Source organism: Leptidea sinapis, chromosome 9 (genome assembly GCF_905404315.1).
Source record: "Leptidea sinapis chromosome 9, ilLepSina1.1, whole genome shotgun sequence".
Lineage (NCBI taxonomy): Eukaryota > Metazoa > Arthropoda > Insecta > Lepidoptera > Pieridae > Leptidea > Leptidea sinapis.
The window spans coordinates 3,961,594-3,975,308 of NC_066273.1; the positions used below are offsets into that span (position 1 = coordinate 3,961,594).

The 13,715-nt window shown below is 36.1% G+C and overlaps 1 protein-coding gene across 1 annotated transcript in view; it reads right to left on the reverse strand.

The window, feature by feature from the left end:
• Window positions 1-2,163: 2,163 nt before the first annotated feature.
• The window catches only part of LOC126965964 (6-phosphofructo-2-kinase/fructose-2,6-bisphosphatase-like), a 53,512-nt gene continuing 41,960 nt past the window's right edge, over window positions 2,164-13,715 (reverse strand). Inside the window, exons 7-9 of the mRNA XM_050809801.1 lie at window positions 8,612-8,846; window positions 7,017-7,144; window positions 2,164-3,494 (exon numbers count right to left, since the gene is read on the reverse strand). Of these exons, the coding sequence (XP_050665758.1) occupies window positions 3,390-3,494; window positions 7,017-7,144; window positions 8,612-8,846 (468 nt within the window). The 3' untranslated portion in view covers window positions 2,164-3,389. The remainder of the gene's footprint in view (window positions 3,495-7,016; window positions 7,145-8,611; window positions 8,847-13,715) is intronic.

Genomic DNA, 13,715 nt, shown 5'->3' on the forward strand with positions numbered 1-13,715 from the left:
CACTTTGTGGAATCAACTACCGGCAACGGTCTTCCCGAACAGATACGACTTAGGGACCTTCAAGAAAAAAGCGTACCACGTAAAACGCCCCACCTTAAAGGCCGGCAACGCATTTCTTGACACACCTGTTGTTGCGGATGTCCATGGGCGGTTGCCTCACCTCTCCCCATCCCGTGAGCCTCTTGCCCGTTAGTCCCTCTCATATAATGAAAAAAAAAAAAAAAAACAACAGAAGTCGGCACCCATTTATGGCGAAGTCAGAAGCGGTCGTCTTTATCCGACCGTGGCACAGGGTTACAGAATACTTTTACTCTAACCAGCCAGCGCGCAGGGAGCACTATCGACTAAGTTTCGACACATTTAGGCTAGGGATGCGAACCATCAATTCAGTCGCTAACATTTCATAAGTAAATTACTTACACAAAGAAAATACACACAAATATTTGTAAAAAAATGTTTAATTAACAATAACTGTATTGTTTTATGGGTACAAAGAGAAATAATTTAATTGTGTTTATTTTTGTATCGATAAATCTTGGCATATGTCCCATCCCTGTTGTCGGATTTTTTCCGTCATGAGCGTTTTACATCAATTTTCTTAAAATTATATTAGTATTTCATCTAACTTCGGTAATTATTTTTAAGACTTCTAGTTAAGAGACTAAAGTGTATTTAATTGTAAATAATTACTTAATTAACTAATATTAGCATATTTTTGAAACGAGTTTAAATTAAACGAGCTACGGTATTTGGTCGTAATAATACAACTCTGACGAAATGGGCTCGGAAATATTTGTCTGATCATGAATGGTGGAGAGGAGTGAAACGTTTGAGTAGTCTTTTGGAAAAAGTAACTAAGTTCTTGTTACTCAATTGTTTTTTTTTTTCTTCTAGGCCACAAATAAACAACAAAGGGCGCTATTAGATAACTCAAGCGTTTCGATCGAAGTAGCTTTACGCCTGGACTTCTCTAGGACAGTCACCCATATTATGTGCCACTCCTGCACGGGCTACATTACGGTCGTTGCGGGTGGGGCTGCCCCAGTGCGGACCGTTTCTCCTTAAGGCGCGGACTGACTAGGATTATAAACGCTACAACCAACCATACAATATTTGTGTTGATCATGTGGCTAAGCTGCAAATGGGCATTTATTTTACTGATTTTCTTTCGTTAATTCAAAATCTACATATTAAATTGAAAATTTTTTCGGTTTAAGTTTTAGGAAAGTATTAATTCTATAATTTTTTTTGCAAAATAAATATTTTTTTATAGCTGAAAATTCGGAGTTTTTTTGACTCCAAAGTTCATTCTTGGGAAGCAACTTCCAAATTTTTTATTGGATATTTCAAATTATATATAAATATTCTATTCGGTTCAAAATTTCCTTAGTCCTTCTTTGTGTACTGTATTTTTTGCGTCAGAATATTTTCATTACGTTATATTGTAATCGACTCTCTAAGAAACCAATTTTTGTGGATATTGAGGTATGACCGCGCCTTAATGTCGTCCTGAGTGCATGGGCGTAGCGAGGATTCTACATAGGAGGGGAAAGATAAGGACAATCCTTGTTTTTTTTTAAATCAAAATAAAAAAAGACAATCCTAGACGATTATCTCACATTAGTTATAGTGAGGTAAGGTAAAAAAGAAATTTCTTTATTACAGATCAATGTGCGCGGTTCTTTATAAAATCTATTTAAAACTTTTCGTACAATTTTGTGTTTCTTTTCTTATTCAATTTTCAATCTCAAATTGACAGTATGGATTCCCCGAGCCGGGCGTTCGTCCCGAGTGGAGGGAGCACTGCGAATTGCAATTTACATTGGCTGAGTCTGTTGCCTCTTCTTTCATCCCGCTCCTATGTACATTTCATTAAAAAGCGGTAGTAGTATCTAGTATCTTAAATATGACATCAAAAATGATTCAAAATTTTGAGAAAATAAAAGCCTTTTATGACGTTACTGCGTCTTTTTTTAGACTCTCCTCTAGGGGTAGCTGCCCCCAATTATCCGTGCCTCGTTACGCCCATGCTTTAGTGACGTCACCAGTCGGTCTTTTGCTGACGTCAACGCACCGGCTATAGTTAAGCCGAATGTTATTTCACGTGACGATGGCAAAACTCCGCGGAGTCGTGGGGTTCTAACAATAAAATAAAACAGCGTGTTGCATAACATCATATATTATAAAATACACGAGTTCGTACAATCTTCAAAGCATACCTAGATACTATTGCCTACCACTGATCTTATACTAATACAAAATTATCAAACTACCTCCAAAATTCTCCTTTTTTGTCTGGCAAACAAAGTTATTGTCGTCGACTTGCTTTGCCTCTACTGAATATGGCCGAGGGTGCTGCAATCAGTGTCATCTTACAATTACTTACTAAAACAATATTAAAAATAGTTACAATGTAATTGATTTACCAAGTGTTGCTACATCTAATAAGTAAAAATATAAAAATTAAGAATTATTTACGTCTATATTATCAGATTAAATGATTCTTATATTTTAACTGACATTACATGATTCCGTTCCCTTTTCTGAATGTGAAAGTCGTTACAAGAATATGAATGAGATTCGATAAATTAGATTGCTGTATGTTATGTTGATTATAATAATCAATATCTAAATATAGTTACTTATTTATCAGTTCCTATTTAACTAATGGCAGACAAAATAAATGATAGAGACTACAGAAATATATTAAAATTAAACTTAATTACGTTATTATTAACCCACAAGAGTGGAGATATTGTAAAACGTAAAAGTAATAAAAAATAAGAACACAATATTAAAATTTAAAATACATTTTATATTGGCAGAAAATAAGTCGATTAAAATGCCGCGTCGTGCAAACATTCACCACAAATACTTATATTTTAATCTGGCAACACGTCACTGTAAAAAAGGACAATTGACACAATGATTTCATCAGTCTTATTGTAGTAACTCCAATCAATAGCTTGATATCTCGATCACATCACACACACACACACTCACCTACCTAGTCAAGTGTAAGTTGACGTGCAAATGGCGGCTTTCAGGCGAGATATATTATTTAATTGAAATCTTCTTACAGTAGAACTATAGTCATTTAATATCTTTTAAGAACGCTAGAATCTGTAGCTTAATTATGTAGTTTAATATAATACTATTACTATTAATATTTAATCATAAAACATAATTAGTTCGTGTCTTTGCCACTCGTCAACTTATACTTGACAAAGGTTTCTATAAAGTATCGCGCCGTGTGACGTCACAATCGAGTCCATGGCTTTTCACAACCACGAACGAAGCCGAAGGGCTGTTGAACATCGTAAGTGTTCCCCGAATAATGCTGTTGCGGTACTGCACTCGCGCGGACTGTGTCCGGCGCCGAGTGACTCCTAAAGTTGTGCTTCGGAGCTCTGCCAGAGGTTAGACGGTAGAGTGTCGTAATGGGAAGGCACGGTTACCAGTGCATCAGCTGTGGTCCTGGTGATGGAGCAGTTCTGGAAGTAGACAAACTTATATAAGAGCCGAGTTCCATTAACAATTGGCTTAACGAGTAATTCGTGCATAATTTGTAAAATGATTTAGGTAAGTCGTTTTAATATAGACTATTTTTTTATTAAGTTTATTTCTAAGAATTGTCATACACTCCGCTCGAACTGAGTACCCCGAAATGCCAATTCGGGGTACTTAGGTAAAAATATTCCATTCGCCAAATTGAGGTCAAGAGTTTTTTTTATTATGAAAATAACAACATCTGTTGGGTCAGCTAGTATTCGTACAGACAAGACTATTTTGTCTCTTTTTCTAAAATGCCATAAAGCAGGGGTGCTCAAGCTGGCGATCTACCTCAAAATTGTTAGATTGATCGGCTCTGAGAGGCTTCAAGTATGTGTGTTGAAGGATTGTCGTCTAGCTAGAGTGTCAAGATGACATAGATATTAGTTTTGCACAAAATATGCATTTTTTAGTCAAGGTAGTGTTGGTCTGCTCTTAAATGTCAATGAAAAAACTCATAATTATTATTCAAAATTGCGAGTTTATTGGTTCTTACAAAACAAACGCGTTCTAAAGTTCTAAGCTTAACTAAAGAGCGACTTTGGATGTTGAATCTGCATGACACTGCATGTCCTGAGCATACTTTTCATAAGATGGTACGTAATCCCCGATTTTAGTTTATTATACCGGGTTTTTTTCTCGAGATCGACTCAAAAAGCACTCGCGATCGACCGTTTGAGCACCCCTGCCATAAAGTGTCACCAAAGAACGCAGTAATTAGCACGTGTTCGAGAAGTGGCTATAAAATATTTATACAATCATAAAAACAGATTTGTGCGTTTACTCCTAAAACTAACAACTTAGCCATAGTCTATTAACTTACTTGTTGTCGATATATTTATATTACATAGATAGTATTGTTAAGAATTTAGCGCGGACACATTCGCGATCAGAGCTTCTTAAGAGGATAACAATGTAACGGAGTTACAAAATATTGAATATTCACTAAAGCATGACTCGTAATATGCTTCAAATATTATCTCACTCAAATCATATTTTAAAGGCGGAAGAGATTAACAAATTTCCTTGTACTTTATTGACGAACGGCGTCGATAAGATAATCGCTAATTTGACGCCCCTAATTCATTAGTTCTCGAATTGGTCGCCAATAATTCATTAAATTTTAAATGGAACGTTATTGTTCTGTTCATCGTTCAACTTTCAAAATTGGCCGCATTATACTTCGTCGCCAATCACCATACTATAATTACTACTATTTCAAACCTATATCAAATCACTGCACGTTTCATACTAAACTAGCTTTCAGTTTTTAGAGACACTCCCGCCTCTTATTACGTAATATTTACATCCTCTTTGCTTTAGTCTTTATAAAATATACAACCAGAAGTTAATAGTGTTATTTCGGGACCTTCACTTTTGTTCATATAATCATTAATGTACGCAATATTGAAAGTCTGTCTCACGCGATCGACAGCAAAATTATCATTTTATAACAGTTCTGCTGGCAGCCCGGTTGGACTGATCCCCAGCATCTTAAAGATCTGGTATATCCTTCATCAGGGGATGTAGGAAGAGCGGTGCTGGCGGATGTTGTTCCGACATCTGCTTGCGCGTAATTTTTTGGAGAGTTACTCTTGTCTGCTAAAATTATATACATAAAATGCTTTTAATTCTGTTGAAAGGGGCACTCTACAAAGAGTAGTGTAACACGTCCTCCGATTAATCATTTTATTGGCATATTGACACATTGTTACATTAAACCATCCAAATAGTAATTCTAAACTAATAATAGCATCATATCTTTTGTTGGCTGACTGCAACCTTTCTTGTTAAGCAATATTTAGCTTCCCTATTCATTCCGCCATGTCAAAATTAAATTCAAAATTTTAATGTTTATTACGCGGATGGTGGTAGTTACTTTGAGTGGTAAAGTGGCCTTTGTTTAAGATAATTTAAAATTAAGTATAGAAGCTTTTCGCAACAGGACGCGAGGGGGTTGAAAGGGCAAAGGAAAAGGGGTGACAACGTTCAATCGAAGTCCAAGCATAATGTGGCCATGTACCTAGTAACGTAATATCAGATATAACGTCATATCTGTCAATCGTTCCTGAATATCCATACCAATATGTCAATCTTAATTTCCAAATGCATTCAAACAACATGCTAATAAAGCCTTTATTATGTCAAATAAAAGACGAATTCAAAAAGCGTTCAATAGATCGATCATTGAAATGTCAAAAGCAGGAAATCGATGCAAACATCAATTCCGTATCGTAGATATTATCACAAATTATTTAGTATTTTTATTATCTACAAAAATCTATCTGCCTAGATAACATTGATAGCAGTGTGTACATTGAAATCAAAAACATTTTATTCAGGGACAAACCGGCAAGAGACCCACATGCCTCCATGGGCCAACCGCCAATGGAGAGCAACTACACCAGGGCTCAAGAGATGCGAAACCGGCCTTTAAGGTGGGCGTATGTTCTTTGCTTTGTATACGAAGTTCCGTTTCACGGATCGTACATTTTTCAATCACGAAAGTGTTTCGGATCCGAAGATCGATACGAAGTTCGCGATTAGATATTTTGTCTTTCGTTTACCTTATTCCCAAATTCACTTGACATTTACTTTTTCATTGTTTGAAATTATTATGATCGTAACTACTTCACTCTTTATGGTAATATCTATGGTTCCAAAACGAATCCCAACAGCACTATTCGGATCCAAAATACTTTGGTAATAAGATTAAATTCGAAGTTTGTCGTTCTTACGTATCGGACCGAAATTTCGGCTTTCTATTTTCGTAATACACCTCCAGGGCTCAAGAGATGCGAAACTTTACTTTAAGGTGGGCGTATGCTCTTTGCTTGAAGGTTCCTGGAGACCTATTACCAAAATCAAAATACGAAGTTCCGTTTCACGGATGGTACATTTTTCAATCACGAAAGTGTTTCGGATCCGAAGATCGATACGAAGTTCGCGATTAGACATTTTTGTCTTTCGTTTACCTTATTCCCAAATTCACTTCTTATTTACATTTTCATTTTTCTTTATGGTTATGTCTATGGTTCCAAAACGAAATCCAACCGCACTATTCGGATCCGAAATACTTTGGTGATAGGATTAAATTCGAAGTTAGTCGTTCTTACGTATCGGACCGAAATTTCTTTCGATTTTGCTATAGACCTCCAGTACTCCACGTGAGGCCGAATTTGCCCCTTAAATATATTTTTCTGTTTACTCATTTCCATCGAAAGTAAGTATATTAATATTATTTCATTGTCACTAGCATTAGCATAGCCGGGCCTGTATTTCTAATGTTAATTAAGTACTTCCAAAACAATGTTATATGGCGCTTAGGCAGGTGGATTCTTGATGCAATTTCGTAAAAGGGAGAGAAAACAGTTAATCCACACCTGATAAACTCTACCGCTAATACCATGATTCATATCATGGTGCTGTAAGTACGTGACAATAAAGTTCTAATAATAAATTACCTTGGGCTGTTTTCGGTGAGTGTCAACGCATTCTACGGGCAGCTTCACCATCTCAACTTTGTATTTGTATCCGTACGAAGTCAATTTCACGATTGTGTGAAGAGGCACAGTCATATAGGGCAACTCATCTGCAAAGAAAATAAACAGTTTTAACAGTAGAACTCCTTTGCACAGGATACCGGCTAGATTATGGGTACCACAACGGCGACTATTTCTGCCGTGAAGCATTACTGTGTTTCGGTCTGAAGGGCGCCGTATCTAGTGAAATTACTGGGCAAATGAGACTTAACATCTGATACAAATGATTAAAGTTTTCTTTAGTGTTAATTCCGCCAATATATGTTTTTAAACAAAGACTCAAGTCTCGTGCCATATTTTGGCGAGACAACACGTCTCGAGGATGCCTCGTGTAGAGGCGAAACACGTGTCGAATTGTTGAAAAACAAATATTGGCGGAATTAACACTAAAGAAAACTTAAATCATTTGTATAATTATGGATTTCCGCAAAGTAACGCCTACTTCAATAAATTTTCTTAACATCTGATGTCTCAAGGTGACGAACGCAGTTGTACGTGCCGCTCAGAATTTTTGGGGTTTTTCAAGAATCTTGAGCGGCAATGCATTGTAATGGACAGGGCGTATCAATTACCATCAGCTGAACACCCTGCTCGTCTCGTCCCTTATTTCCATAAAAAAACAGTTCAACATGGTTTCCGGGAAGTTGAGGCGCTTTCGACAAATGTAGGCCGTATTTTAAAAAGATTGATGAAGTATTGTTTGTGGACTCATTCATCAATCAAAACCATACGACACGAGGTAAACCTTCAACAAAACGCAAACAATAGATTTAGCACTTCCTTGTATTGCAAACTACAAGTTTACTTATCTATTATGTTCACTTTTTATTACATTTTAAAATAGCCTACACAACGTTCATTCATTCATCTAAATCCTAAAATAGACGTGACTGACGTAATTCTACTATGTATCGTACTTATAGTTACTAAACACCATTATCTTTTGTGAGTCATACCATGTGAAGCAATATAGAAAAATGGACAAAATATATCATAAATTGGTATCCAAGACAAGGGAAAAGGAATCAAGGAAGACAGCCCATTAGATGGGAAGATGATTTTAAAAAGTGACAGGATCAACGTGGAGACGATCTGCTCTGGACAGATCACAATGGAAAATTTCTGCCGCGAAGCAGTTATGTGTAAGCATTACTGTTTCGGTCTGAAGGGCGCCGCAGTTAGTGAAATTACTCGGCAAATGAGACTTGACAACTGAGGGGTATAGAACTTAGAAGCAATGATAACATTCTCCACTTTAGTTAATTTTACAGAAATAAATAAAAAATATGTCTCAAGGTGATGAGCACAGTTGTAGTGCCGCTCAGAATATATGGGTTTTTCAGTAATCCTAAGCGGCACTGCATTGTAACGGGCAGGGCGTATCAATTACCATCAGCTGAACGTCCTGCTCGTCTCGTCCCTTATTTTCATAAAAAAATATAATTTGCAACAATTAATTGAAAAATGGAAGACCCGACCCGAAGACAAGATTTAAAAAATAAAATGATCAGGCTTACCAAGCTTAGCATCGAGGAAGTAACCGAGCATACACCGCAGTACGGCCTGGTGTCCCACCACCACCACGTTGTGCTCATCTTCCAGCGCAGACAGAACTGGTCGCAGCCGCGTCATAATGTCGATGTAAGACTCCCCCCACGGGTATCTGTACCGCAACTTGTCTTGGTCCCTCCACGCGAACTCTTGTGGAAAACGTTCTTGCATCTCTTCATAGGTCAGCCCTTCGCAGATACCCTGTTGAGTAATTATACATTAGAATAAAAAAATTCTTGATGTGGTTTAAACATAGCCATAAACCATCTAGGATAAATTTCGCATCGCATGGTTGTAGTTTCATGTCGATACGATCAGTGGTTTAGGCGTGAAAGAGCCTCAAACAAAGACCATTTTCATTATATTTAAACATTCATAAATTAAAACCACTGACCGTAATCCAAAAACGAAAAGAAAATGTATTAAAATACTATATTATGCGAACGTAAGAAGTATTCGTGAATATTGCAGAAATATATGGAATCCACGATACATAACACATGTCCAAGAAATTGAGAACATGCAAGCAAATTTTTTAAAACATATCAACTATCGTGCACGACACAATTATGTGGACTTCCCCGAATCTTGCGGGTTTCACAATATGATGACACTTGAGGACAGGCGCAAGGTTCTGGATCTCTCTTTCCTTCATAACATAGTTCATGGTAGGATCGACAGTACAGAGCTAACTGAACTATTCATACAATTACGAGTGCCGTCAGTTCGCACTAGATACACGTCTCTATTCCAAGTCCCGCTGAGTCACACTAATTATTATGAAAATTCGGTAATCTGTCGCACTCTATTCAACTATAATAAGCAATTCAACAGTACTGAACTTTTTAATAACAGTAAAGGCTACTTTAAAAGGAGTGTAAATCTATACTAATATTATAAAGCTGCAGTGTTTGTTTGTTTGTATGAACGCGCTAATCTCTGGTACTACTGGTCCGATTTGAATGATTCTTTCAGTGTTGGGTAGTCCATTTATCGAGGAAGGCTATAGGCTATGTTTTTTTTTCAAAATGAGGGATCCGTAATAAAATTGCTATTTTGTAACACAAGGTGTAAAATCGAAAACCTATTTTTGCGTGCGCTGCAAAAACTATTGACAATAGAACAAAATGGTGTACAGGCTATAATATAGGCAATATTTTATTACTTATAAAACTATCGCGTGAATTATACTTTATATGGCAAAACAACGTTTGCCGGGTCAGCTAGTCCGTTATAAGATGTAAGTCCTACAAAATAGTATTATTATAACCTAATTTAAGTTCTGTGGATTTTGTGATGTTTTAAATAAATAAATAATAAAAATCGAAAAACATGAGAGGCTTAAGCAATATAAACCACCTTGCGATCTTCCGCCCTGTAACAAGTACCTATACAAGACTGACAACAATCTGAGTTGATAGATATAAAAAAAAAAGATGTGACACTATTACAATGATCAACTATCAATTGATTAAATTTTAAATATTGAACATTATTAATACTTTTGAGTCAATAATGAGTAAACTTATTTAATAGCAGTCTTAATAACACTGTCGTCACTTAAACTTCCTCGGCGTCAATCTATAGTTATCTATGTTCTTTCTTTTCTTTGAACTTGTCCTTAGTAACGTTATTTATAATTATTAGCTTTCTGGAGTTAATTCCATTGTAAAGGTCGTTAAAAATCATATCATTCCTCGTTTTATTTTCAATTTATTGCTTGCCATATAAATGATTCTGTGGCATTGTTTTATTTTCGCTGCGTTGAAAACGACGACGCGAACATTGGCCTTATAATTAATTAGATCTTGAAGTGTTGCTATATCATAATATACCTCAAGACTTTGGGGGCGTTTTTGTAACTGAGCCAATGCTGTGAGACTTTATTGTTGTCTGACATGATTGAATTAACGCAAAATGAAATACAGCATAGTCTTAGTAACAACGATGAACGAACTAAAGCACACTTGCTTAAAGATTGTAGCACCAGGATATCCCAGCAAGGATATAAATTCCCATTGGAATTAAAGCATATGGATTCCCTTTTAACGTTTTTTTTTATGAAAATAAGGGACGAGACGAGCAGGACGTTCAGCTGATGGTAATTGATGCGCCCTACCCATTACAATGCAGTGCCGTTCAGGATTCCTGAAAAACCCCAACAATTCTGAGCGGCACTACAACTGCGCTCGTCAACTTGAGACATAAGATGTTAAGAACACTAAATGCCAGCGACCTTGAGCGATATGAGTTCACGGCTGCCGGCCCGCCATCTATGTAACAAAGCCAATATTTTCAAAATTCTTGCAAAACTGTTTATATACTTACACTCCTCGTTATTCACTACCAATCTGAATAAATGAACCTACACAAAAAAGTACAAGCTATAAGAGTAACTTTTCTGAGAGAAGTACCAAAAAAATGGGTCACGCCATGCCAAAAAACTTGCTTAACTTCAAAGAAAAGTGGTAGTTCAAAAAGGCTCGGCAGTGTTAACTATAACCAATAGCAATCATTAGCAACCTACAAATAAGACTTAAGGATATGTGTAACAGGATTAAATAGTGTTCATAGCTCTAAATGCTATACTTTCACTACAAAACTTGTCTAAAAACATCATGTTTGCGTGTTTTCTGCTTACTTTTCGCCTTAAGTCGCATTTGCCCAGTAATTTCATTAGCTACGGCGCCCTTCAGACCGAAACACAGTAATGATTACATTTTATTACTGCTTCACGGCAAAAATAGGCGCCGCTGTGGTACCCATAATCTAGCCGGCATCCTGTGCAAAGAAGCCTCCAACGTGTAATTAAAGACTTCTCCCCGAAGATATCATTAGCCTCATGGAAGGAGTTGGTCTGGTGAAGATGTAGACAGGAAGACAAAGGACACAAATGGTCCAAATATGGATCACAGTGTACGTTGGGGCAATAGGCAATCTAATCGCACAAAAATATAGTACAATTTGTTATGTTTTTAAAGTGATGACCCTCACTTCTAGGATTAATACACAAATAAAATTTTAAAACAAAATTTTATGAACTATGCGGGGCTCGAACTAACCGTTCGAGTTCGAGCTGAGTTGGGAGAGCACTGGCACGGAACGCCAGAGGTCGTGGGTTCGTTTATTTGTGTAAAATATAGTACAACAAAAAAATACCCCAGTAACTATTTAGTGTTTGGTTTGGAATTTATTATTTAATGATATTGTATGATTGGTTTAAGATTGAATTGTTTCTTGTTTGCATATATTATTCTTTTGTTTGAAACTGTGCGACAGTTAGGTCTCCTGTAATGACAGTTGCTATGTGTATCAACGACCTGTATAGCCGAGTGGTTAGCGATCCTACCTACTAAGCTAGAGGTCCCGGGTTCGAATCCCGGTAGGTGCAAGCATTTATATGATGAATATGGATGTTTGTTTCCGAGTCATGGATATTTAAATGTATTTATGTATGTTTATATGAATTTGTGTATGTTTAAGTAAGTATATTGTATTAAATATATCATTGTCTTGTAACCCATAACACAGGCTATATATGCTTAACTTGGGGCAAGATAATTTGTGTAAAAAGTGTGTCAATATTATTATTATTATGTGTGGTAAATAAATAAAATAAAAATGAATTGTAGAGTGTTCATGCCATGATCATGGAGACGGATATTGAGGGTGTACCAAATACTAAATGTATGAGAGTGTGAGATTAATACACGAATAATACTGAAAACAAGATTTTATCAACGATATGTCACTCGAACGGTTGGCTCAGTTGGAAAGAGCGCTCGCACGGAACGCGGGTTCGAGTCGAGATACTTCTCGTTTGATTTTTAGTCATCATGAAAGTTATAAATGTCATTTTACTTATTAGGGAACGTACTCTCTAACGTTAAAGTTATTTGATATTTGTAATAGTTACAGAATAATCGCTTGGTCACACTTAACGATTACACCTGTATCTATAAAAATCTCGTGTCACAATGATTTTTATGAAATATTATACTTATGTATATTAAGTAGATGAATCAGACTTATTTCTCTATTTGGCAGAACAAAGTTTGCCTGATCAGCTAGTTTTATAAATAGGTATATTATCTTGCTGGGAGTGTAAGATGCGAGTGATTTTTAAAGAAACAGTTACAAAAAAAATTATACGGCAGGTATCTGCAATTACATTACCTTTTTTCTATTTCCAAGACTTAAACGGCCTTATAAATAAACGTGATATGAACGTATACCTGAGAATAAACCAAGAATATGCAAAATCTTTACAAAATAGACATTTGGCTTACGATTTCTTTATTCGGGCGTATAACGTTTCCCGCGTTTATTTGCAAGGCTGCCTCACATTCGGAAATCTTCAGAATTATCATTGTATTGACAGTGTTTTCAACGATATAGTCAATATTGATTTATTCGCAGGTATAACTTTTATAACTAAATATTATATACACGTATAACATATTAATTTGTAAGGCCGTAGATCTTTAAAATATAAGCAAGCGGGAACACCAGGCTTAAACTGTAAATACAATTTTCTTATAACTTTGGTATATTATTATGGTCTTGTTTACACATCGCACGTGCCTCATTATCAATCTAGATTGTTAATCTGTAGATAGGTGTGCCCTCTTTATGTATGCAAAACAAATAAATCATTTAAACAACGTCATGTTAAACAATGCCTTTATTATTGGTGTTTTGCTCAGATACAACGCCGATGATTTTCTTTTAAGCGAAACCTTCTAAAGGCAAATTGCAAGGGGAAAAGCACTGATCTCACGCCAAAGAGATTAAAATAAGATTTATACTTGATATTATATAGTGGTAAACACATACTATTTTTATATTTAAAAATTGAAAATGACCGACCAATGTCTTACGACAGATATTTGAGAGTAGAATCAAATATGATTCAGCTTGTTAGTAACCATAAGCTGTCACTTTTTCGATGTGATGAAAATAATGATATAACTAATAAAACTAACTAATGATATATCCAACTGCAGGCGTAGTGCGGCAACTAATACTACGCCCAAGTGGACGTACTCGAGCCAGTCTCGAACAATGTGT